General features: G+C 42.1%; 1 protein-coding gene across 1 annotated transcript in view; it reads right to left on the bottom strand.

The window, feature by feature from the left end:
• LOC126339971 (uncharacterized) overlaps nucleotides 1-23,519 on the bottom strand; it is a 74,523-nt gene extending 51,004 nt beyond the window's left edge. Inside the window, exons 1-2 of the mRNA XM_050001676.1 lie at nucleotides 23,163-23,519; nucleotides 3,035-3,242 (exon numbers count right to left, since the gene is read on the bottom strand). Of these exons, the coding sequence (XP_049857633.1) occupies nucleotides 3,035-3,242; nucleotides 23,163-23,309 (355 nt within the window). The 5' untranslated portion in view covers nucleotides 23,310-23,519. The remainder of the gene's footprint in view (nucleotides 1-3,034; nucleotides 3,243-23,162) is intronic.
• Between the last annotated feature and the right edge of the window lie 415 nt (nucleotides 23,520-23,934).

The following is a 23,934-nucleotide window of genomic DNA, read 5'->3' as shown; positions in this document are numbered from 1 at the left end:
AGGCAACTGCCCTACCCGCAGATGCACATGCGCGCCACGCGTTTGCGCAACTCTTCGGTGAAACTAAACACTTTCGGCGTCTTCCAACTTCGGCGACACTAGTTGCAAGAGTTTTGAGGTTATGTACGTTCGCAGGGTATACACAAACTGAAATATGAGGTGGGGAACGGAGAATAATGTTCGCTTTTTGGACGTCTATGCTTTGCATAAGTGTTTTTGGGATTTCAGTGATGCTGATTACAAAAATAAGCTACAAATTTCTCCTCCTGAGACCATCACGTGCGATCAGAACACAGATAGTTTGACAATATCTGAGCTTATGGGCAAAATTTATTGAATTAGGAGCACATATACAACTCAATTAAGAAAAATACAAGCAAATGTAATTCTAGATATGGAAATGCTCTCATCTACAAGACTAACATCGTTCGAGTTCACCAGCTCTTTTTTTTTTTTTTTAATGATGTTGTTAACGGGAGGGAAGCCTACAGAAATCAAGAAGGTGCCTTCTTTATTCAATATTCGTTTGTTTAAAACGTCGTAGCAGTGCTCCCCATTGACATGTCTGAATTTTGAAATATTGCCACTGAACAGATCTACCTTCAAGAGAGTAGTTTGTCAACCATTCTCTTCTTAATGCGGCCTGCTTCGAATAATTACTGCTGTCAATGTTAATAACTGTTCGTGTTAATGTTAATACTTATTGGTGTTAATGAAAAAGAGTCAGCAATTAAAGCCGCATCTTATAGCATGCCCACTATTCTCGATTGTAATGCACGCAATGTGATATGTAATTTCAGTTTTGGCGTCAGTGGTTCATGCATTACAGTATTTTTATTCCTTATCGCATAATTAACTCTATTTAGAAGAAACGTGAACAGTTCTGGTGACGTTCTAAGATAACAACTTCTTGAGTCTTCCATTATAAATTATTTCAGCAAGGATGCTGAGCACCCGGGTTGACGTCTTTTCTTCATCCAGTTTCTTTTCTTTTTTTTTTTTTCTTATGCAACGATTCCAAGCAACAAGCTTTGACTCCATCACAACTCATGCGACGTGCAGCTGCCAAAACTTTTATTTCAGCCTCAATTCAGGAACCCACAAAACGACGAAACTGAAGTGTATACTGGTTTAGCCGTGTCTACAGTCAAATATGAAACCATTTGCGTGCAACTAATTCCATACAACAAGTGGCGCAACCCAATGTCGTCGTGTATACTAGGCTCAACAGAGTTGTTTGGGACTCTTTAGAACATCGGGTGAAACGTAACACTCAGTATCTTCCCCATTTAGTACCCAAACGTGAGCTGGTCAACAACGAGGAGATTCAGCTGGATATAGAGTACGTGCAATCATTTGAGAGATCACTTCCTCGCAAACCTGACATCATTGTCGAGGTTACGGGCAGAATTGGACGGTATTTTCGAACTGACTCCTGGTGACAGCTACACTATTTGTTTTGTGTGCTTATTTACACTACTGGCCATTAAAATTGCTACACCACGAAGATGACGTGCTACAGACGTGAAATTTAGCCGACAGCAAGAAGATGCTGTGATATGCAAATGATTAGGTTTTCAGAGAATTCACACAAGGTTGGCGCCGGTGGCGACACCTACAAGATGTTGCCATGAGGAAAGTTTCCAGCCGTTTTCTCATACGCAAACAGCAGTTGACCGGCGTTGGCTGGTGAAACGTTGCTGTGATGCCTCGTGTAAGAAGGAGAACTGTGTACCAACAGGTTTCCGACTTTGATCAAGATCGGATTGTAGCCTATCGCGATTGCGGTTTATCGTATCGCTACACTGCCGCTCGTGTTCGTCGAAATCCAGTGACTGTTAGTAGAATATGGAATCGGTGGCTTCACGAGGGTAATACGGAACGCCGTGCTGGATCCCAACGCCCTCAAATCATTAGCAGTCTAGATGACAGGCATCTTATCCGTATGGCTCGATCCTTGAGTCAACAGATGGGGACGTTGGAAGGCAACAACCATCTGCACGAAGAGTTCGACGACGTTTGCAGCAGCATGCACTGTCAGCTCGGAGACCATGGCTGCGGTTACCCTTGACGCTGCATCACAGACAGGAGCGCCTACTGTGGTGTACTCAACGAAGAACATGGGTGCACGAATGGAAAACCGTCATGTTTTTGGATTAATCCAGTTTCTGTTTACAGCATCATGATGGTCGCATCAGTGTTGGGCGACATTGCGGTGAACACACATTGGAAGCGTGTATTCGTCATCGCCATATTGGCGTATCACCCGGCGTGATGATATGGGGTGCTATTGGTTATACGTCTCGGTCACCTCTTATTCGCATTGACGGATCTTTGGACAATGGACGTTACATTTCAGATTTGTTACGACCCGTGGCTCTACCCTACTTTCGATCCCTGAGAAACCCTACATTTGAGCAGGATAATGCACGACCGCATCTTGCAGGTCCTGAACGGTCCTTTCTGAATACAGAAAATGTTTGACTACTGCCCTGGCCAGCACATTCTCCAGATCTCTCACTAATTGAAAACATCTGGTCGATGGTGGCCGAGCAACTGGCTCGTCAAAATACGCCAGTCACTACTCTTGATGAACTGTGATATCGTGTTGAAGCTGCATGGGCAGCTGTACCTGTAGACGCTATCCAAGTCTGTTTGACTCATTGCCCAGGCGTAACAAGGCCGTTATTACGGCCAGAGGTGGTTGTTCTGGGTACTGATTTCTCAAGATCTATGCACGCAAATTGCGTGAAAATGTAATCACATGTCAGTTCAAGTGTATTATATATGACCAATGAATACCCGTTTATCATCTGCATATCTTCATGTTGTAGCAATTATAATGGCCAGTATGTGATGTTTAAAGCTTTCCCGGCGTACTGATTGTTATATAAAAACACGGGAGAACTGCCAGATATCATTAACTTTTATGGAACATAATGGCCAGCAGTGTATGAAGGATGCAACAGAACTAAAGAAAGAGAGAGACAGGGAGAGAGACCGAGAGAGAGAGAGAGCACGAGACGTTGCTCACCGTGAGGCAGGGCGGCGTTGACGACGGCGCAGACGGCCCCAGAGCAGAGCGCGGCCAGCAGGGCCGGCGCGAAGAGCGCGGAGCGGCCGATGCAGACGGCCACGGTGTCTCCCTCCCGCAGGCCGGGCACCGTCTTCCGCAGCGCCGACAGCTCCGCCGCCGCCTGCCGCAGCATCCAGTCCGCCCGCCACTCCTGGCCCAACACCACCTGCCCACACGACACACACACTCACCGTCACAGTCATAGCCAGCAGACATGATCACTAAACACACAGCTATTTCTGGAAGGCATTAACGTCCAGGAGACACGGGGTCCTCTACTGAGCAGCAAGCCGGGTGGTATAGTGTTAGCACACTCCAGAAGACAGTAATCCAAATTCCCTTCGATCCGTACACATCTAGATTACCCGTAATTGGTCGAGGCAAATTCGGGTTAGTCCCTTTCGAGAATGTGTGTGTGTGTGTGTGTGTGTGTGTGTGTGTGTGTGTGCGCGCGAGCGCGCACGCGCGATTGCGCGCGCGCCGAACTGTAGCCCAACGCCGAGGTTATCGGCGTCCTTACACGTATTAAAAGAAAAGTATGTGAGTAAAATGACTAAAACTAAGTCCCCACACAGGGAGGAGAAAACCTACAAAATGACACTCGTTCATTCATTCCCACAGATTCGTTGACCCATACAATCACTCTATCTCACAGGTCTTAATACAACGGCGAAAGGTGCTATACAAGAGATTAAAAGAGAAGTAAAACCGCAGAAGAGCAACACTACTGGCCATTAAAACTGCTGCACCAAGAAGAAGTTCAAATGATAAACAGGTACCCATTGGACAAATATATTATACTAGAACTGATATGTGATTAGATTTTCACGCAATTTGGGTGCATACATCCTGAGAAATCAGTACCCAGAACTACCACCTCTGGCCGGAATAACGGCCTTGATGCGCCTGGGCATTGAGTCAAACAGAGCTTGGATAGCGCCTACAGGTTCAGCTGACCATGCAGCTTCAACACGATACTACAGTTCATCAAGATTAGTGACTGTCGTATTGTGACGAGCCAGTTGCTCGGCCACCATTGACCACACGTTTTCAGTTGCTGAGACATCTGGAGAATGTGCTGGCCAGGGCAGTAGTCAAACATTTTCTGTCTCCAGAAAGGCCCGTACAGGACCTGCAACATGCGGTCGTGCATTAACCTGCTGAAATGGAGGGTTTCGCAGGGATCGAATGAAGGGTAGAGCCACAGGTCGTAACACATCTGAAATGTAACGCCCAATGTTCAAAGTGCCGTCAATGGTAACAAGAGGTGACCGAGACGTGTAACCAATGGTACCCCATACCATCACGCCAGGTGATACGCCAGTAAGGCGATAACAAATACACGCTTCCAATGTGCGTTCACCGCAATGTCGCCAAACACGGTTGCGACAATCATGATGCTGCATACAGAGTCAAAAAATGATATTTTGCCACTCTTGCACCCAGGTTCGGCGTTGAGTACAACCATCGCAGGCGCTCCTGTCTGTGATGCAGCGTCAAGGGTAACTGCAGCCATGGTCTCCGAACTGATAGGCCATGCTGCTGCAAACGACGTCGAACTGTTCGTGCAGATTGTTGTTGTCTTTCTAACGTCCCCATCTGTTGACTGAGGGATCGAGACGTGGCTTCACGATCCGTTACAGCCATGCGGATAAGATGCCTGTCATCTCGACCTCTACTGATACGAGGCCGTTGGGATCCAGCGCGGCGTTCCGTATTACCCTCCTGAACCCACTGGTTCCATGTTCTGCTAAAAGTCATTGGATCTCGACCAACGCGAGCTGCAATGTCGCGATACGATAAACTGCAATCGCGATAGGCTACAATCCGACCATTATCAAAGTCGGAAACGTGATGGTACGCATGTCTCCTCCTTACACGAGGCATCGCAACAACGTTTCAGCAGGCAACGCCGGTCAACTGGTGTTTGTGTATGAGAAATCGGTTTGAAGCTTTCGTTATGTCAGCCCGTTGTATGTGTGAATGCTCTGAAAAGCTAATCAGTTGCATATCAAAGCATCTTCTTCCTGTCGGTTAAATTTCGTGTCTGTAGCACGTCATCTTCGTGGTGTAGCAATTTTAATGGCCAGTAGTGCAAAAGAAAGTCGCATGGTAATGTGATTGGTTGACTACTATCGAAAAAACATAGGTGAACCATTCACTCTGTTAACACGTTAAGAGCATCTCCCAAAAATTTATGTAAACAATTTGGACAGATCACAAAACCTTAAAATTTCAACCGCATTCGTTTCAGTGTCACTTCAAGTAGAGGGCAGATCTGCTGGAGAATCTCATTCTGCCCTCTGGTTCGAAAAGAAACAACGATAATAACATGTGGCGCATAGTTATCCGTATGCCACAAAACACATATTTGAGGGTCGTATTACTTTAGAAAAGATGAGATCGATTTCCATACCAAATCCACTCGCAATTCGATTTTCTGCTCAGTCCCTAATTACTTCGTCCTGGACAGCAATTTCCACCCTGACCTTCCTCACCACCTGAATTTTTTCATTCAATTTAAAATAAATCAGTAAACTACTGATCCCTCAAAGAAAGCAATTCTCACTTATAAAGCAGGTTTTACAAACGAGTTAGTGTTAAATATTTGACATATAGTATATTGGCGAGAATAAAATTTTACAAGATTTGAAATTATATTTAACGTTTGTTGGATGTCACCAAGTGTTCTCGTTCTGAAACGTAGTCACAATATAATCTGTATAATTTGCGCTCTGATTTAAACTCTCCATATCAGCTGTTATGCCACAACAACATTTTTCTAACTGAAGCTAAATGATTTCTTTTGTGATTTATATACTGAAAAATAGCACCGGTTTCTGCTTTTCCACGTTTATCACAAGACCTTTTGCAGAAATTATTCTCATTTACATGTGTGTTCCTTTACATAAATATTTTCTGTGTCGGTCTTATGTGAGCTTTTCTGCCTATTTTGCACTGCACTGTCTCCATGAAGTTATACTGCAATCAGAAAATCGGACACATAAGCCTTGGAATGCATTTACTATGTTAATGTTGGAGTTAGTATTCTTTTCTACATACAAGTATTGTCCCTCTTCCATTACGCATAATATTACACAGATGCTGATCACCAGTGTTTCTTTCTCTTACCAAAAATTGCTACAAAAATATTACGATACTTTGGTTTTACAAAAGATATGTGTACACTCAGAGGTCAGAGGATCATCAGAAAATGTATCAACTCTGACTGTATACAAACTGTTTGTGAAGCCGTATTATCGTAATATTTCTGTACCATCTTTTGATTACAATAACTGACAGTGTAAGTGATTATTTGCAAATGTGTTATATTATGTGTAATGGAGGAGACACAGCACTTGTACGTAGAAATAAAAAGAATACTATCTCTAACGTTAGTATATTAAAAACATTCCATGACTGATTTGTGCGATTGTCCGATGGCAGTATAACTTCAAAAAGACAATAACAGTGCGAGAGAGGTAGAGAAACACAAAACTCAAAAGTATTTATGCAAACAAATTCCCTTGAAAATGAGAATAAATGGATTATGATGAGCGTTATTCAGATTTGTTTTGTCTTGCAGGTTGCTGCTTGTTGTTTATTAATTATAACTCTTTAATACTGGTGTTTTGTGATGAGTGCATATTGAGTTCAGTACATCGTTTCCATTGTTGATAGGGAAGAAGGAAAAAAGAGATAGTTGGAGAACCGAGGTACCGACAAATAGACGGCACCTCTCAAATATGTCGATAGGTGTCCTACCATGATGTCTCCATCACCATTTTCACACCTTTCTTTTTTTACCTTCGTGTTCTACAGCTAGTCACCCAAGAACCTCAGTGGCTGTTCTTTCTTCCTTGTTTTCTGTTTTTCCAGTACTTCAACCTCTCCCCATGATGTTTTTTCATTTGTTCTTTACGTTTCGTTGCCGATTTCTTGTCTCTTCTTTCTTGAAAGCCTTGTACATTTAATATTATATTTTAAAAAGGTTTCTGTGTGTTATTTCCGATTCCTTGATGTAGTTTCTTTCCGGTTAATTTCTGATACCTGTATTCCATGATATTGGCGATTTCTTTCACCAGCACCACAGCAATATTTGTTTCTTTACCTTATTCTCATTCATCCGGTAAAAGTGTCCAAAGAAGGTTAATCTTCACTTTGCCATTATTTCTGTTATTTTCTCTACAGTTTCTTTGATCTCCTCCTTAATCTCAGGTTCCAGTATCCGTGGTTTGTATTGTACCCATCACTATCCTAATAAGGACCTCAATTCGGTCTAGCTCGCAGCTCATCGTTATCATTCATATGTGTGTAAACATCCTGGCCATACCGCCGTGGAACAGCGTTTTAGTGTTGTTTTCTAGATATGTATTTCTTCTTGCAAATATTTATTGTCAAACCATGTGCTGTTTTCATTTTGTTAACTCTTAGAGCCATTGCAAATATTTATATTCCACTCCGATGCATAGTTTCTCCAAGATATTTAAATCTACTAACTCGTTCCAATTTATAAAGCTATGTTTCCAGGTTCTTTCAAGCATATTTTTATATTTGTCGAGAATTTTGTCTCGCACATTAAATTTTGAGATCAGTTCTGTTTGCTATTTTCTTTTTTTTTTAGTTTCAGACGACGTGTGTGAGTTTGAGGTGACCAGGTTGTCATTTATAAAATTGTATGGTATTGTGCAACTGATCGTATGAAGTTAATGATTATATTCCCTTTCTCTACGGATACGAATGGAATGTGAAGGAGGCAGATAATAACTGCCTTCGTCATAGGTTGATGGTCCAAACCACATTGTATTTTAAGGTTTTCACGTCAAATTCACTGTAGGGAAGGAACTCAGATATCAGCGTCACTAGTTACTATGGTTGGAGACAAGGAACTTTTCTTGTCCACCTTTCGCCTAAACATTTCACTCAGCCAGTTGATAATAGCGATTAGTTCTTTTCCTTAAGTATATCTGGGATCGGGAAGAGATTTCTGCAAGACTTAATGGCTTATTTTCAATACCATAACGTTTACAGTAACATCAACAGAATTTTCTCTTATCATCAGATAGGATGTAAAACTATCAATAGTCTGTCAGAAGATAAAGCTAAGAAAAAAGTGTAATCAGCGTGAGAGGCGACAGCACTGATGGGATTATCTGTCACTGAGCCAAACAACAAGCAATCCATAAATAACGGCAGTGCTGACTAACATAAAACCACGACTGTAAAATAATTTTCACAGGTGACTTGGGACTCTTCGAGAATTAAACGGATACGACACTGAGTGTCGATTTCTGATTTCAAAGATATTTGTGTGATACTAAGGGACACATGGCTTTCTGTTTCACAGTCTAAATCGAACGCTTCTCATTTTGGAGATGATCGCTGGTGTGTAGAATGCCTACTAGTCAGCGGATCATGAATTTTCTGAATGCTGTTATATGGCAACGGACGATTAATTTTGGGAATTTAGTAATAGCGTAGGCTGATATGAGTACTTAATAAATTATGATACTTTCAACAGTGTGGTATTTATACAGTGGCGTAAAACGGGTAGCTTTGCATCGAATGGCCATGTGGGAAACAGCCAAAAATGTTTGTAAATACTTTATTGTAGTGTTCTTCAGTCCGAACATTGGTCTAATACAGTTCTCCACGACTGTGTCCTTATCTGTGCATGATTGAAGCAATTAATGTATCTTACATCTGACTGAACTACTTACCCCAGTAATTACTCGATCTCCCTCTAAATAAAATTTGTGCTCTCCCATCACCAAATTAACTATTCCTTGATGTCTCGGGGTGTCTTTTAACAACCGACCTCTTCTTTTATTCAAGTATCCATAGAAATTTATTTTCTCTGCAATTCATTCACTACCTCTTCAATAGAAATCTTATCTATCTTTGTAACCTCTATGATTTTACTTCCCTTTAAGCTGCACTGTACAAAAATACCCTCAAGTACGACGTTCTAACACTTTAATTTATATTCCATGTTGTCAAATTTCTATTTTTCAGAAACGATTCTCTTGGTACTGCCAGTCTGAATTCAATCTCCTATTTACTTCAACGATTGTCACTTATTTTTTCCCCAAATAGCAACACTCATCTCCTCCCAATTTTTCGTTTCCTAATGTAATTCACTCAGTACCCCCTGATTCAGTTCGACAACATCCCGTCAACATAGATTTAGAAAACATCTTTCTTGCGAAACACAACTACCTCCTTATTCACACGAAGTGATGAGTGTTATTGAGCACGAATTTAAAATTGATTCTGTATTTCTAGATTTCCAGAAGGCTTTGAAACTGTACCTCACAATTTTCTTGTAGTTAAATAGCGTGCTTATGGAATATCGCCTCAGTTATGCGACTGGATTCGTGATTTCCTGTCAGGGACGTCACGGTTCGTAGTAACTGACGGAAAGTCGTCGAGTAAAACAGAACTGAATTCTGGCGTTGCGCGTGGTAGTGCTATAGGCCCTCTGCTTTTCCTTATCTATATAGACGATTTAGGAGACAATCTGAGCAATTGTCTTAGGTTGTTTGCAGATGATGCTGCCATTGATCGCCTAGTAAAGAACTGTAAGGTGCGAAAATTGTCAGTTGACCCTAAATAATGAAAAATGTCAGGTCATCCATATGAGCGCTAAAAACAATCGGTTATACGTGGGTTACACGATAAATTAGTTAAATCCAAAGGCCGTAAATTCAGCTATATACCTAGGAATTACAGTTTCGAATAACTTAAAATGGAAAGAAAACACAGAAAATGTTGTGAGGAAGACGAACCAAATGTACGTTTTATTGGCAGAACACTTAGAAAATGTAACAGGTCTACTACAGAGACTGCATACACTAGACCTGTCCGTCCTCTTTTGGAGTACTGCTGCGCGGTCTGGGATACTCCCCAAATAGGATTAACTGAGTACATAGAGAAAGTTGGAAGGAGTGCAACACGTTTTGTATGATCGAGAAATCGGGTAGAGGCTGTCACTGACATGAGACAGCGTTTGTGGTGGATATCGTTAAAACAAAGGGGTCTTTCATCGCGGTAGAATCCTCTCGCGAAATTTTAGTCATCAACTTTTTCCTCCGAATGAGAAAATATGTTGTTGACGCTGATCTACATAGGGAGAAACGGTAATCATAATAAATAAAGGAAATCAGAGCTCGCACGTAAAGATATAGGTGTTCGTAGTTTACCGTGCTCTGTTCGAGATTGGAATAATAGATAATTTATGTGTAGGTAATTCGATGAAGCTCCTGCCAAGCACTTAAGTGTGATTTGCAGAGCATTCATGTAAATGTATATTTTGATATAGTTTACCTTCGTTTTGCTTTGGTGGACTATCAGCTTATAACCTGTTTTCTACACACTATCCATATCGTCTCATATTCAAATAAAAAGCTATCGACAAACTGTCAAGTTACCACTTCTTCTCCCTGAACTTTTGTTCTCCCAAATTTATCCTTACCGTCGGTATAGAAAAGGACGATAGTATGGAGTTGATGCTATTTCCAATAGAATGCAAAAAAAGGTAGGAAGGATGTCCGTAAATACAGGTCTATTTCAGTGATTACAAAGTTTCCTGATAGTTTTACGAGAGGAATGTAATCCAGGATAAACCCTTAAGTTGATAATAATAGCATATTTTGCTTCATTAAATCTAGGTTTGACTCCTGACGAATTCATAATATCATCTGAGTTATTCTTACCGCATAGTACAGCTGTAGCCTATTCAAACGATGAATTCCGAGAAGTACGTAGCATTCAATGTCATAGACTGTACACAAACCTCGAAATGAGTACGAAATCAACATTTACTACCAATGAAACGCTTCTGATAAGCCACTGCCTGTCTATCCATTTCCTCAATAATTATCTTCAATTCGTACTTGAATGTAGCTTTTATACACACACAAAACAAAGCAAAGGATAGTTACGCAAATAACAATAAAATATACTGAGTAAAGTCCACTTACTCCTTAACGCAGTAGAATTCCAAAGATTTAAATTGTACTGAAATGCAGAAGGATCTGCAGCGAATTGATGCATGGTGCAGGGAGTGGCAATTGAATCTCAATGTAGACAAGTGTAATGCGCTTCGAACACACAGAAAGAAAGATCCTTTAACATTTAGCTACAATATAGCAGGTCAGCAACTGGAAGCAGTTAAGACCATAAATTATTTGGGAGTAGGCATTAGGAGTGATTTAAAATGGAGTGACCATATAAAATTAATCGTTGGTAAAGCAGATGTAAGACTGAGATTGACTGGAAGAATCCTAAGGAAATGCAATCCGAAAACAAAGGAAGTAGGTTACAGTACGCTTGTTCGCCCACTGCTTCAATCCGTACCAGATAGGGTTGATAGAAGAGACAGAGAAGATCCAACGGGGAGCAGCGCGCTTCGTTACAGGATCATTTAGTAATCGCGAAAGCGTTACGGAGATGATAGATAAACTCCGGTGGAAGACACTGCAAGGGAGACGCTGAGTAGCTCGGTACGGGCTTTTGTTGAAGTTTCGAGAACATACCGTCACCGAGAAGTCAAGCCAGTATATTGCTCCTTCCTACGTACATCTCGTGAAGAGACTACGAGGATAAAATCAGAGAGAGTAGAGGCCACACAGAGGCAAACCGGCAATTTTTCTTTCCACGAACAATAAGAGACTGGAATAGAAGGGAGAACCGATAGAGGTACTTAAAGTACGCTCCACCACACACCGTCATGTGGCTTGCGGAGTATGGATGTAAATGTAGATGTAGAAAGGTTTCGTAAAAGAGTGAATTCATAAATATCTCACATAATGAAACGAGCTTAAGGAAATCCTGGAAACGGGAAGCCTCTGACTTAAGAAATTAAATCAGCCCTTCTATCAGAAAGGTATAAAAAGTATATAAATTGAGGTAAAAGGTATCCAGAAATGAAAACATACTTTACTTCGCAGATGAATGTTAAACTAGCTGCCATAGATCCAGTTTTGAGAGTTAGATATTGTGTGTAGGTTATACTGATATGGGCAGAGTCTGGTTTCGAAAACTTTGAGTTAATCTTATGGTGAGTTACTGAAAAGCATCCAAGTAAGGTCCACAAATTTATTATTTCCTGTATTCAAATCGACATCAATATCTTCGTATTTATATTCTTTGCCTGTTTTTGTCATTGTGTATTATATGGTAATCATTTAACGATCTACATTCAAGATCTAAGTATGTTCTTTTTTGCACAATTAACACATAAAATGTGTGAACAAAACATCATCAAACCAATGTTTTCTAATCACCATGAAATTGTGTACTTGGGGTAATACTACTTATAACGAACATAATAATAGTAATTACATTCTTTTTGCGCATTTGACCAATGAAGGAAATAAGTATTAAAGTTTCGTGTCCCATGCACATTGAAGAACCAAAGAAACTGTACACCTGGTAATATCGTGCAGGGCCCCCGTGAGCACGCAGAAGTGTCGCAACACGACGTTGCATGGACTCGACTAATACCTGAAGTAGTGCTGGAAGGAATCGATACCATGAGTCCTGCAGTGCTGTCCATAGATCGGTAAGAATACGAAGGGGTGTAACAAGTCCATCCGCTCGATACAATTTGAAGCGAAACTCGTCCGACCAGGCAACATGTTTCCAGCCACCAACCGTCGAATGTCGAAGTTGATGGGCTCAGGTAAGGAGTAAAGCTTTGTGTCGTGCAGCCATCAAGGGTAGAAGTGTGGACCTTGGGCTCCGAAAGCCCATATCGATGATGTTTCGTTGAATGGTTCGCACACTGACACTTGTTGGTGGCCCAGCTTTGAAATCAGCAGCAAAGTATGGAAGGGTTGCACTTCTGTCACGTTGAACGATTCTCTTCAGTAGTCGTTGGCACCGTTCTTGCAGGATCTTTTTTCGGTCGCAGCGATGTCGGAGATATGATGTTTTACCCGATTCCTGATATTCACTGTAGACTTCATCGCTATCTCTGAGATGTTGTGTCCCATCTCTCGCCGACTATAGCACCACGTTCAAACCCACTTAAATCTTGATAACCTGCCATTGTAGCAGCAGTAACCGATCTAGCAATTGTGCCAGACAATCTTCTTACATAGACGTTGCCGACGCAGCGCTGTATCCTTCCTGCTTACATATATGTGTATTTCAATACGCATACCTACACCAGTTTGTTTGGAGCTTCTGTGTATGAAGAAATCATAATGAGGGAGCACAAACTCGAATTGAACAAAGCTAGCGAACTGTTAGTGAAATTTTGTCGATTTACTTTGAAAAACCACCCAGGAATTCGACCTTCACTTTTTGTTAAACTACAGGATACGTAAATCTCAACAGAAGTAAACAGTGGGTTACTGCATCTTCAGTAAGAGAAGTTATTGAAATGAGCTAACTTGGCGCAAATAAGTTCCAGAACACACACCCCGCCAAATCAATGCCGCAGAGTGAAGAAACGTCTTTCAATTGGAGTTCCATAATTCAGTATCACAGTTTCTAGTCCTTAGAATCCTGGCTGAACATGTGCCAGGTTTGAAGGAAACGTAGAGAAGAAATGGCTGAAGCCTTGGTTTAATAGGTGAGGTACTCAAGGTTTATAGTAGCCTGAATCAAGAGCGAAAAAGTATACAGTTTCCATTCGTCGCACTTGGATTTGAACTGAATGTGGATTACCACGTCAGTATCAAATTGATTGCGTTAATATTCCTCTTCCTGAGTTTTGTACAATCAAGATAAAGAAAGACTCTTCAGTTGGAAAGACAGGACAAAGGAAAATAACAGTATAGGCTACTAATTTTTACTGGTCTCACAAGGATCATGAGGCAAGAAAGTCATTTTTGTAGGAAACATCATAGAATTCTGACGGTACGATTTAAAGGACTCATGGAGTGGAATTTCTTTCTTAAATATGCAATATGTTAATCATTGCAAGGACTACACAGTTGCAGATTCGTAGCTGTAAATTCACACATCCTAAACGGGCTCAGATGGTCCTCAAGGTTTCGTATAGCACCTAGCAGTTGCCTGAAACACACGTACTGTACGTCTACATCTACATCGATACGCCGCCAACTATGTTGGGTGTTTGGTGGCGGGTACTTTTTGTATCACCGTCACTCTCCCCCTCTTCTGTTCCAATAGTGAATGGTTGCCGGTAGGTCTCCGTGTTAGCACGAATGTCTTTTAATTTTGTCTTCATGGCCTGATCGCGAGATATACTTAGATAGAAAAAATATACCTTTTGATTCTTGTAGGAAACAATGGTATCGGAACTCGAACAGTAAAGAGCACCGTGAAGAATGGCCCTCTTGGAACATCAACCATTGGAGTTTACTGATCGTCGCCATGACGCTTTCGTGCTAACTACATGAACAGGTAACGAAACATGCTGCTCGTCTTTAGATATTCTATTTTATCAATTTTGTCTGTCTTGAAGCCAAATCCTAGTACTTGTCGAATGAGTGTTTTGTAAGCTACCTCCTTTGTTAACGGACTATATTTCCTGAGGATTCTTCCAATGAATCTGTATGCATCTGCCTTTCTGAAGTGTTCCCTTTATTCTTTTTATCTGTTTATTGTATAATTGATGAAAACGACATATTGGTTAATGGAAAATTATGTGATGAGCGATAAGATATGATACAGCGAGATGGTGATAGAGCATCGCCAGAGTCAGATACTACAGGTGAAGCTATTCAGCGTGAGTTAAAACACATAAAGCATGTGCTAAACCATGACATTCCCGAATGGCATGACGACATCTCGATAAGATAACTTTCCTACACCGCAAGGACACGGCTATAAAAGAACCAGCACATGATGGATCACCAGTTCCTACTTGTACAAATGAAATGTGTGAGGCTACTAGCCCTTACTACCAAACCCATCGCCTGCCGCGGTGGTCTAGCGGTTCTAGGCGTTCAGTCCGAAACCGCGCGACTTCTACGGTCGCAGGTTCGAATCCTGCCTCGGGCATGGATGTGTGTGATGTCCTTAGGTTAGTTAGGTTTAAGTAGTTCTAAGTTCTAGAGGACTGATGACCACAGATACTGTCAAGGGACTGAAATAAAAATCATTCAATGTCGGTTTCTGCACATGCACATCACCATGAGTGATCGATTACTGCAACTGTTTCGGCATCTTGTGAATATGTGATGTGAGAACCTGCCCGCATATACGATAAAAATCAGGAATCCGAATGTTTGTCAAAGGAACAGATATTCGAGATAGCAGGATTGTTATCACGTTATTGTAATTTCGTCTCTAGAAGACCTGGAGTAATAAATTGGTATCAGACTCATTTTGACATGGTTCCAAATAAAACACAATGTCACATTTCATATTCCATCCGATAGGATAGAAGGGAGGAGGTAAAGGAGGGAGACCTAAATCAATACATACGACACAGATTTTGTACATGAAATATTATTTGTGAATACTTCTGTTTTTCCCATGTTTCTGTCTCTTTGTTTCATTATCTATATATATTTAGAATGTTAAGTCTTGTCTGCTGTTTGGATATGTGGAGTACTGTTTGCTCCAGAATTACAGGCAATAGTTGTTTATCATTTCTCACACTGTACATTGTGTAGCAACTGTACACTAAGATTAAGTCTTACAGAATATAGGTGATTTATAATTGGCTTAGAGAAGTTATCTTTCAATGATTTACTATGGTTGTAAACTTCCTAAAGGGACAGTTGTCAAACATTTTTATATCTTATCCACAAATTCTAAATCTAATTCATGTCTGAGGTGCTTTATTGGAAAAGACCGGTAAAGTATCACTAAAGATATCTGATAAAATGTCTCATTATCTGCAACCCCGAAAACACGTTTGTAATTCCAGTGAACATTTACACTGGAAGAATCTCTCAGAATGCCACATAAGTTAAAACAACGTCACTACGAAAAAAGGACCAAGACAGTTTCACTCGTTTCAGCACTTTCACTTTGTCTTTCGTTTATGATAGTTTGTGCGGAAAAGATGTAATTTGAATTGATTGTAATTTTGCTATCTTAATAATTATCTATTTCACCATAATTAGTCGAGATCATTATTTCACAAGCACCTTCATCCTATATGCATATAATTTTCCATTTTATATTTTATTCTTATATGTGTTTTGGTGAAACAACAGGAGAGAACTGGATTGCTCGTAGGTAGACGACCGAACACCATCGGTGTTCTTTCGTCAACTGTTCTACAACAGTGAGTCATAACGCCACAGAGATACATTATCCGATTATTTCCCTTGCTTAACGTAACATCTTATTGTGAAAAATGCGTCGATTCGATCGGTTATTTCTTATGCAGGTACTTTATTGTGAATAGCAGAGTAATCACGTAGATGTAGATGTAGATGTAGATGAACAATGACGCACGGCAGCCTGCTCACTGACCTGATGCAATCCCAACTAAAAGAAAACGTTCTCACGATGGATCCTGATAAGGCAATGTTTCAGTTAAAGCAAGAGAAAGTTTAACGAGCTGCACTGCGTGATGCCATCTGTTGAGATTGCTCATCATCAGTTTGGGTTGCCTCCATGTCGCGACTGCTGAGTATCAAACTCACATCGCTTGTTAGCTTCTAATTAATGTCGGCCCTTTGAAAAACTTTCCTAGTGAATATATCATTGAGCGACAGTAAGTAACACCGCATTTCCTTGTGATTAGTTTCTCTTTAAATCGATCTATCTCTACGCAGTAGGTTACGTTTCTTTATGCTGAAAGTCAGTTTGCCATTCTCTGCACCAATCGTCAGCCTTTTGCTGATCTCCATATACTTTGGTTCTGTTTTATAGACTACCAACTTCTCTGAGTACAACAGCATAATCCACGAAAACGCCGAAGAACTTCCAATGTTGTCTAGTATGTCATTTATATACACTGCGAAAAGTGGTAGAGCTACAACAATCACTCGTGGTATCCCTAAGTTACTTTTACATCTGGAGACTCCTCTCCATTGGAGGTGACATGCTGTCTCCTGCTAGAATCTCTTCAGTCCAGTCATGAAACTGGTCTGATAAACTGTTCACTGGTATTGTGTTCATTAGGTGGCTGTGTGGAAGTGTATCTAACGCCTTAAGAAAGGCCGGCGGGGGTGGCCGAGCGGTTCTAGACGCTGCAGTCTGGAACCGCTAGGCCACTACGGTCGCAGGTTCGATTCCTGCTTCTGGGATGGATGTGTGTGATGTCCTTACGTTAGTTAGGTTTAAGTTGTTCTAAGTTCTAGGGAACTGATGACCTTAGAAGTTAAGTCCCATAGTGCTCAGACCCAATTGAACCATTTCGACCTTAAGAAAGTTAAGGTACACGGAATCTACCTCGGTGCCTCTATCTACCGCTTTCTGCTCTCCTGGGCAAACAGAGCCAGCTATTTTTCCATCAACCGTAGTTTTCAGTACCTGTATTGACTCTTACAGAGGAAATTCTCGGTCTCCAGAAATTTCATAATACGCGAGCATAAAACGCATTCCAGATAATTCAACAAACCGGCGACAGAGGTATAGGCTTACAATTTTGTGCGACTGTTCGATAATGCTCCATGAAAATAAGAATTATGTGTTTTAATCCAATCATCAGAAACATTTCTCTCGTAGAAACGTACGGTACACTGGTGCCAAAAGAGGAGTAGGTTGTTTCGCATACCCTATGCGCAATCGTACTGACATCCTATGAACTCCAGTAGCCTTTCCTCTATTGAGAGATTTCAGTTATTTCGATATCAGCCATTTTATCCTTCGTGCTAAGATTGAAAAGAGGTCTTACGAAGCGATCTTCTTCTGTGAAGCAGTTTTGCACATACACGTTTAATATGAGAGGCGATCAACTAGTTTCCGTACAGTCCAGCATTGGTACGCCACTTTGGGAAAATTACCTTGAGCATTGAGGCAATCATCCCACCGCAGCATGTGTTTGAAGATACCAGATTGGTAAAATACCGTGTCATGCTGCGGAAAGAAGTCCGTAATTGCCTGATGCACATCTTGGTCCAACAAGAATTGTCGACGCTTCACGGTCTTGTTCAGGGAACTGAAGCCGTTTTAATCGCATGTGGATTGTGCTCGAGTGTATTCCATTTGAGTTCGACCACCGTGTCGTGTCAAATCCAGACCAGCTGTGGCTTTCGACAAACATTCTGCACCATGCACATTCTTCACTCAACGGCGGATATCTACCGGTGCTTGTGCTTCACTAGGAGAAACCAGAATAACAGCACGTTGCTCCGTTGGCACTAACGTTGCCATAGTTCACGTTTTCACATTTACCGCATGCTCGTCAAAAATACACGAATGCCACACTAATCCCTTGCCTACATGTCAGCGTTTATGTATTCACATCAGAATTGCGCAACGTTGCATATACACTATATGATCAAAAGTATCCGGACACTACCAAAACCTATGTTTTTCATGTTGGGCGGATTATGCTACCACCTACTGCCAGGTACTCCGCATCAGCGTTGTGAGAGAGCAGGGGCGCTCCGCGGAACTCACTTACTTCGAACGTGGTCAGGTGATTGGGTGTCACTAGTGTCATACGTCTACGAGCGAGATTTCCACACTCCTAAACATTCCTAGGTCCACTGTTTCCGCTGGGATAGTAAAGAAGAAAAGTGAAAAGGCACGTACAGTACAAAAGCGTAGAGGCCGACCTCGTCTGTTGGCTGACAGAGACCACTGACAATTGAAGACTGTCGTACTGTGTAATAGGCACACATCTATCCAGACCATCACACAGCAACTACAGTCAGCATCAGGATCCATTGCAAGTACTACGACAGTTAGGCTGGAGGTGAGAAAACTTGCATTTCCTGGTCGAGCGGCTGCCGATAGGCCGTACATCATTCCGATAAATGCCAAACGACGCCTCGCTTGGTGTAAGGAGCGTAAACATTGGACGATTGAACTGTGAAAAAACGTTGTGTGGAGTGACGAATCACGGTACACAACATGGCGATCCGATGACAGTGTTTGGGTAAGGGGAATGCCCGGTGTACCTCATCTGCCAACGTGTGTAGTACCAACTATAAATTTCGAAGGCGGTGGTGTTATGCTGTGGTCGTGTTTTTCATGGAGTGGGCTTGTACGCAGTGTTGTTTTGCGTGGCAGAATCACAGCACTGGCCTACATTGATGTTTTAAGCACCTTCTTGCTTCTCACTGTTGAAGATCAATTCGGGGAGGGCGATTGCATCTTTCAACACGATCGAGCACCTGTTCATAATGCATGGTCTGTGGCGGAGTGGTTACACCACAATAACATCCCTGCAATGGTCTGGCCTGCACAGGGTCCTGACCTGAATCCTATAGAATAGCTTTGGGATGTTTTGGAACGCCGACTTCGTGCCAGGCCTCACCGATCGACATCAGTAACTCTCCTCAGTGCAGCACTTCGTGAAGAATGGACTGCCATTCCCCAAGAAAACTTCCAGCACCTCACTGAACGTATGCATGCGAGAGTGAAATCTGTCATCAAGGCTAAGGGTGGGTCAACACCATATTGAATTCCAGCAGTACCGATGAAGGACGCCACGAACTTGTAAGTCATTTTCATCTAGGTGTCCGGATAATTTTGATCTTATAGTTATGCTACTAGTAACGCCCTCAGAAGGAAATATTTTGATCGTCCCTCATATTTCGTTGTCCTTCATTAAGTTCACAATCCTGATTAAGGTCACAGTGAGAAATATATCTTTGATTCTTCTTCTGATTTAAAGTAAGACCAAAATTTCTCAGGATTTTCTCTCCACAGGGTAGACTGAATTTTACATTTGAATTCGTGGAATGTTTCACGTGTGACTTTTGTTAAGCTATTTTTTGTTTTATTTTTGTTTGTTTTGGGAGCTTTGTCTCCGTTTAAATTTGGTGTGAAAGTCTCTTTACTTTCATAGTAGCTTTCTAAGACGGCCAACGAACCACGCTGGTCTTTTCCATCCCTCACAACTTTGCTCGCCACGTACCTGTCTACAACGTATTGTGCAATGCTCTTGAACATATCTATTGAGACTCAACGTCCTTAGTGCTGGAGATGGAATTTTGATGCTGCCCGCAGAGATAATCTGAGACGTCGCTCATGCTAAGCAGAGCGAGGAAGAAAGGTCTTCCTATCTTTCTTTGTATAGCGATAAGAAGTGCAATAGTATCGAAGGGAATTGACGGAGATCCTAAATGTGAAACAATTTGGGTGAAGGTCACGGTTAAAGCAGGCTCAGACATGGTAATTGGATGAATCTATAGGCCCCCTGGCTCAGCAGTTGTTGTGGCTGAGCACCTGAAGGATAATTTGGAAAATATTTCGAGTAGATTTCCCCACTATGTTATAGTTCTGGGTGGAGATATTAATTTGCCGGATGTAGACTGGGAGACTCAAACGTTCATAACGAGTGGCAGGGACAAAGAATTCAGTGAAATGTTTTTAATTGCTTTATCTGAAAACTACCTTGAGCAGTTAAACAGAGAACGGACTCGTGGAGATAACATTTTGGACCTTCTGGTGGCAAACAGACCCGAACTATTTGAAACAGTTAACGCAGAACAGGGAATCAGCGATCATAAAGCCGTTACTCCATCGATGATTTCAGCCGTAAATAGAAATATTAAAAAGGGTAGGAAGATTTTACTGTTTAGCGAAAGTGACAAAAAGCAGATTACAGAGTACCTGACGGCTCAACACAAAAGTTTTGTCTCAAGTACAGAGAGTGTTGAGGATCAGTGGACAAAGTTCAAAACCATCGTACAATATGCGTTAGATGAGTATGTGCCAAGCAAGATCGTAAGAGATGGAAAAGAGCCACAGTGGTACAACAACCGAGTTAGAAAACTGTTGCGGAAGCAAAGGGAACTTCACAGCAAACATAAACATAGCCAAAGCCTTCCAGACAACCTAAAATCACGCGAAGCGAAATGTAGTGGGAGGAGGGCTATGCGAGAGGCGTTCAATGAATTAGAAAGTATAGTTCTATGTACTGACTTGGCAGAAAATCCTAAGAAATTTTGGTCTTATGTCAAAGCGGTAAGTGGATCAAAACAAAATGTCCAGACACTCTGTGACCAAAATGGTATTGGAACAGAGGATGACAGACTAAAGGCCGAAATACTAATTGTCTTTCTCCAAAGCTGTTTCACAGAGGAAGATTGAACTGTAGTTCCTTCTCTAGATTGTCGCACAGATGACAAAATGGTAGATATCGAAATAGGCAACAGAGGGATAGAGAAAGAATTAAAATCGCTCAAAAGAGGGAAGGCCGCTGGACCTGATGGGATACCAGTTCGATTTTACACAGAGTACGCGAAGGAATTTGCCCCCCTTCTTGCAGCGGTGTACCGCAGGACTCTAGAAGAGCGTACCGTTCCAAAGGTTTGGAAAAGGGCACAGGTCATCCCCGTTTTCAAGAAGGGACGTCGAACAGATGTGCAGAACGATAAACCTATATCTCTACCGTCGATCAGTTGTAGAATTTTGGAACACGTATTATGTTCGAGCATAATGACTTTTCTGGAGACTAGAAACCTACTCTGTAGGAATCAGCATGGGTTCCGAAAAGACGATCGTGGAAACCCAGCACGCGCTATTCGTCCACGAGACTCATAGGGCCATAGACACGGGTTCACAGGCATACGCCGTGTTTCTTGGCTTCCGCAAGGCTTTCGATACAGTCGTTTAATGAACAAAGTAAGAGCATATGGACTATCAGACCAATTGTGTGACTGGATTGAAGAGTTCCTAGATAACAGAACACAGCATGTCATTCCCAATGGAGAGAAGTCTTCCGAAGTAAGAGTGATTTCAGCTGTGCCACAGGGGAGTGTCCTAGGACCGTTGCTATTCACAATATATATAAATGACCTTGTGGATGACATCGGAAGTTCACTGAGGCTTTTTGGATATAATGCTGTGGTATATCGAGAAGTTGTAACATTGGAAAATTGTACTGAAATGGAGGAGGATTTGCAGCGAATTGACGTATGGTGCAGGGAATGGCAATTGAATCTCAATGTAGACAAGTGTAATGTGCTGCGAATACATAGAAAGATAGATCCCTTATCATTTAGCTACAATATAGCAGGTCAGCAACTGGAAGCAGTTAATTCCGTAAATCATCTGGGAGTAGGCATTAGGAGTGATTTAAAATGGAATGATCATATAAAGCTGTTCGTCGGTAAAGCAAATGCCAGACTGAGACTCACTGGAAGAATCATAAGGAAATGCAATCCGAAAACAAAGGAAGTAGGTTACAGTACGCTTGTTCGCCCACTGCTTGAATACTGCTCAACAGTGTGGGATCCGTACCAGAGAGGGTTGATAGAAGAGATAGAGAAGATCAAACGGAGAGCAGCGCGCTTTGTTACAGGATCATTTAGTAATCGCGAAAGCGTTACGGAGATGACAGATAAACTCCAGCGGAAGAGTCTGCAGGAGAGACGCTCAGTAGCTCGGTACGGGCTTTTGTTGAAGTTTTGAGAACATACCTTCACCGAAGATTCAAGCAGTATATTGCTCCATCTAACGTATATCTCGCGAAGAGACCATGATGATAAAATCAGAGATTAGAGCCCATACAGAAGCATACCGACAGTCCTTCTTTCCACGAACAACACGATACTGGAATAGAAGGGAGAACCGATAGAGGTACTCAAGGTTCCCTCCGCCACACACCGTCTGGTGGCTTGCGGAGTATGGATGTAGATGTAGATGTAGAAGTATTCCTATTTATAGCCCTACTCAGAGATGCCGTCATGGCCTAATGATGACTGATTCTCTTTTCTGCACTAATTAAGACGAAAAGTACGGGTCACTTTGTCACCAGCAGGTCTAAAATGTTACATTCACGTGTTGGTTCTCTGGTTAAATGCTTAAAGAAATATTCGGATTAGCATTTAGACAAATTTCGCACATTCCATGACGCTACTAGGCGCCCTAAGGACTTGAGCCACTCTGTCACTCTACCAGACCACAGCCAGTAAGCTGCAATCAACACTTAGTATTACAACATGGCCAGGGAATTTACACCAGATGTTCTACAGGTGTCTCCTAAACCGCTGCGCCTCTGCTGCTCCTGTGGAGCACACGCACCGACCTGCAGAACGCGGTCTCCGTGGGCGGCCAGCTTCTGGATGAGGTAGGACGCCAGGGGCAGCTCCGCCCCCGCCACCTCGGCCTCAGTCAGCGGCGGTCCGCTCAGCACGTGCCGGCTCTCCTGCTCGCCGACCCCGGTCGTGGCCATGGTGGACTACGATAGCGCAGGCTCACCCTCCTGGCTACATCTGTCATCTTATCTTGTGCAGTCAACAGCTACGCCGATAAAGCAAGTGAGCTTAGGATAACTGTAGCAGAGGCAAAATAACGATGTTTCTGCACTGTTGGAAGCGAGGCTTGCTTCTGCGAAACGTGGAACGACGTTGCCAGCTGTGCGGCTTGGACTCGCCGACCCACTACCCTACTCACTTGCCTGACCCTGCCGAAACCCACGACTTCATCACCTGCTACAGGCGTGACACGACTTTACTTCGCACGCACAGTGGAGTAGGTTAGGCGTGATAAACGATTAAGGACGGAAGGGGGTCACTCAAGTCTATTACAATAACAGATGAGAACGCAGTAAATGAAATATCTATGTTTTGATCAAAGACCCTCAGATACGGCGAAGGAATAAATCACAACACCAATCAGGAACTGTGCGACGTAAACGAGAGTTGGTAGGCGTGTTTCTACACATGGAAGAACATGTCTATTAAACTTCCACACCAAGAATCACGCTAGTCGCGCCGTTATGAGTATGCAAATCAGATTTGCATTAAATACAAACTGGAAAATTCGTGGGTCGCAGGTACCTTCTAGATAGGACGTGG

This window comes from Schistocerca gregaria, chromosome 1 (genome assembly GCF_023897955.1).
Source record: "Schistocerca gregaria isolate iqSchGreg1 chromosome 1, iqSchGreg1.2, whole genome shotgun sequence".
NCBI classification, from domain to species: domain Eukaryota; kingdom Metazoa; phylum Arthropoda; class Insecta; order Orthoptera; family Acrididae; genus Schistocerca; species Schistocerca gregaria.
This window is presented reverse-complemented; position numbering and strand designations above follow the sequence as displayed.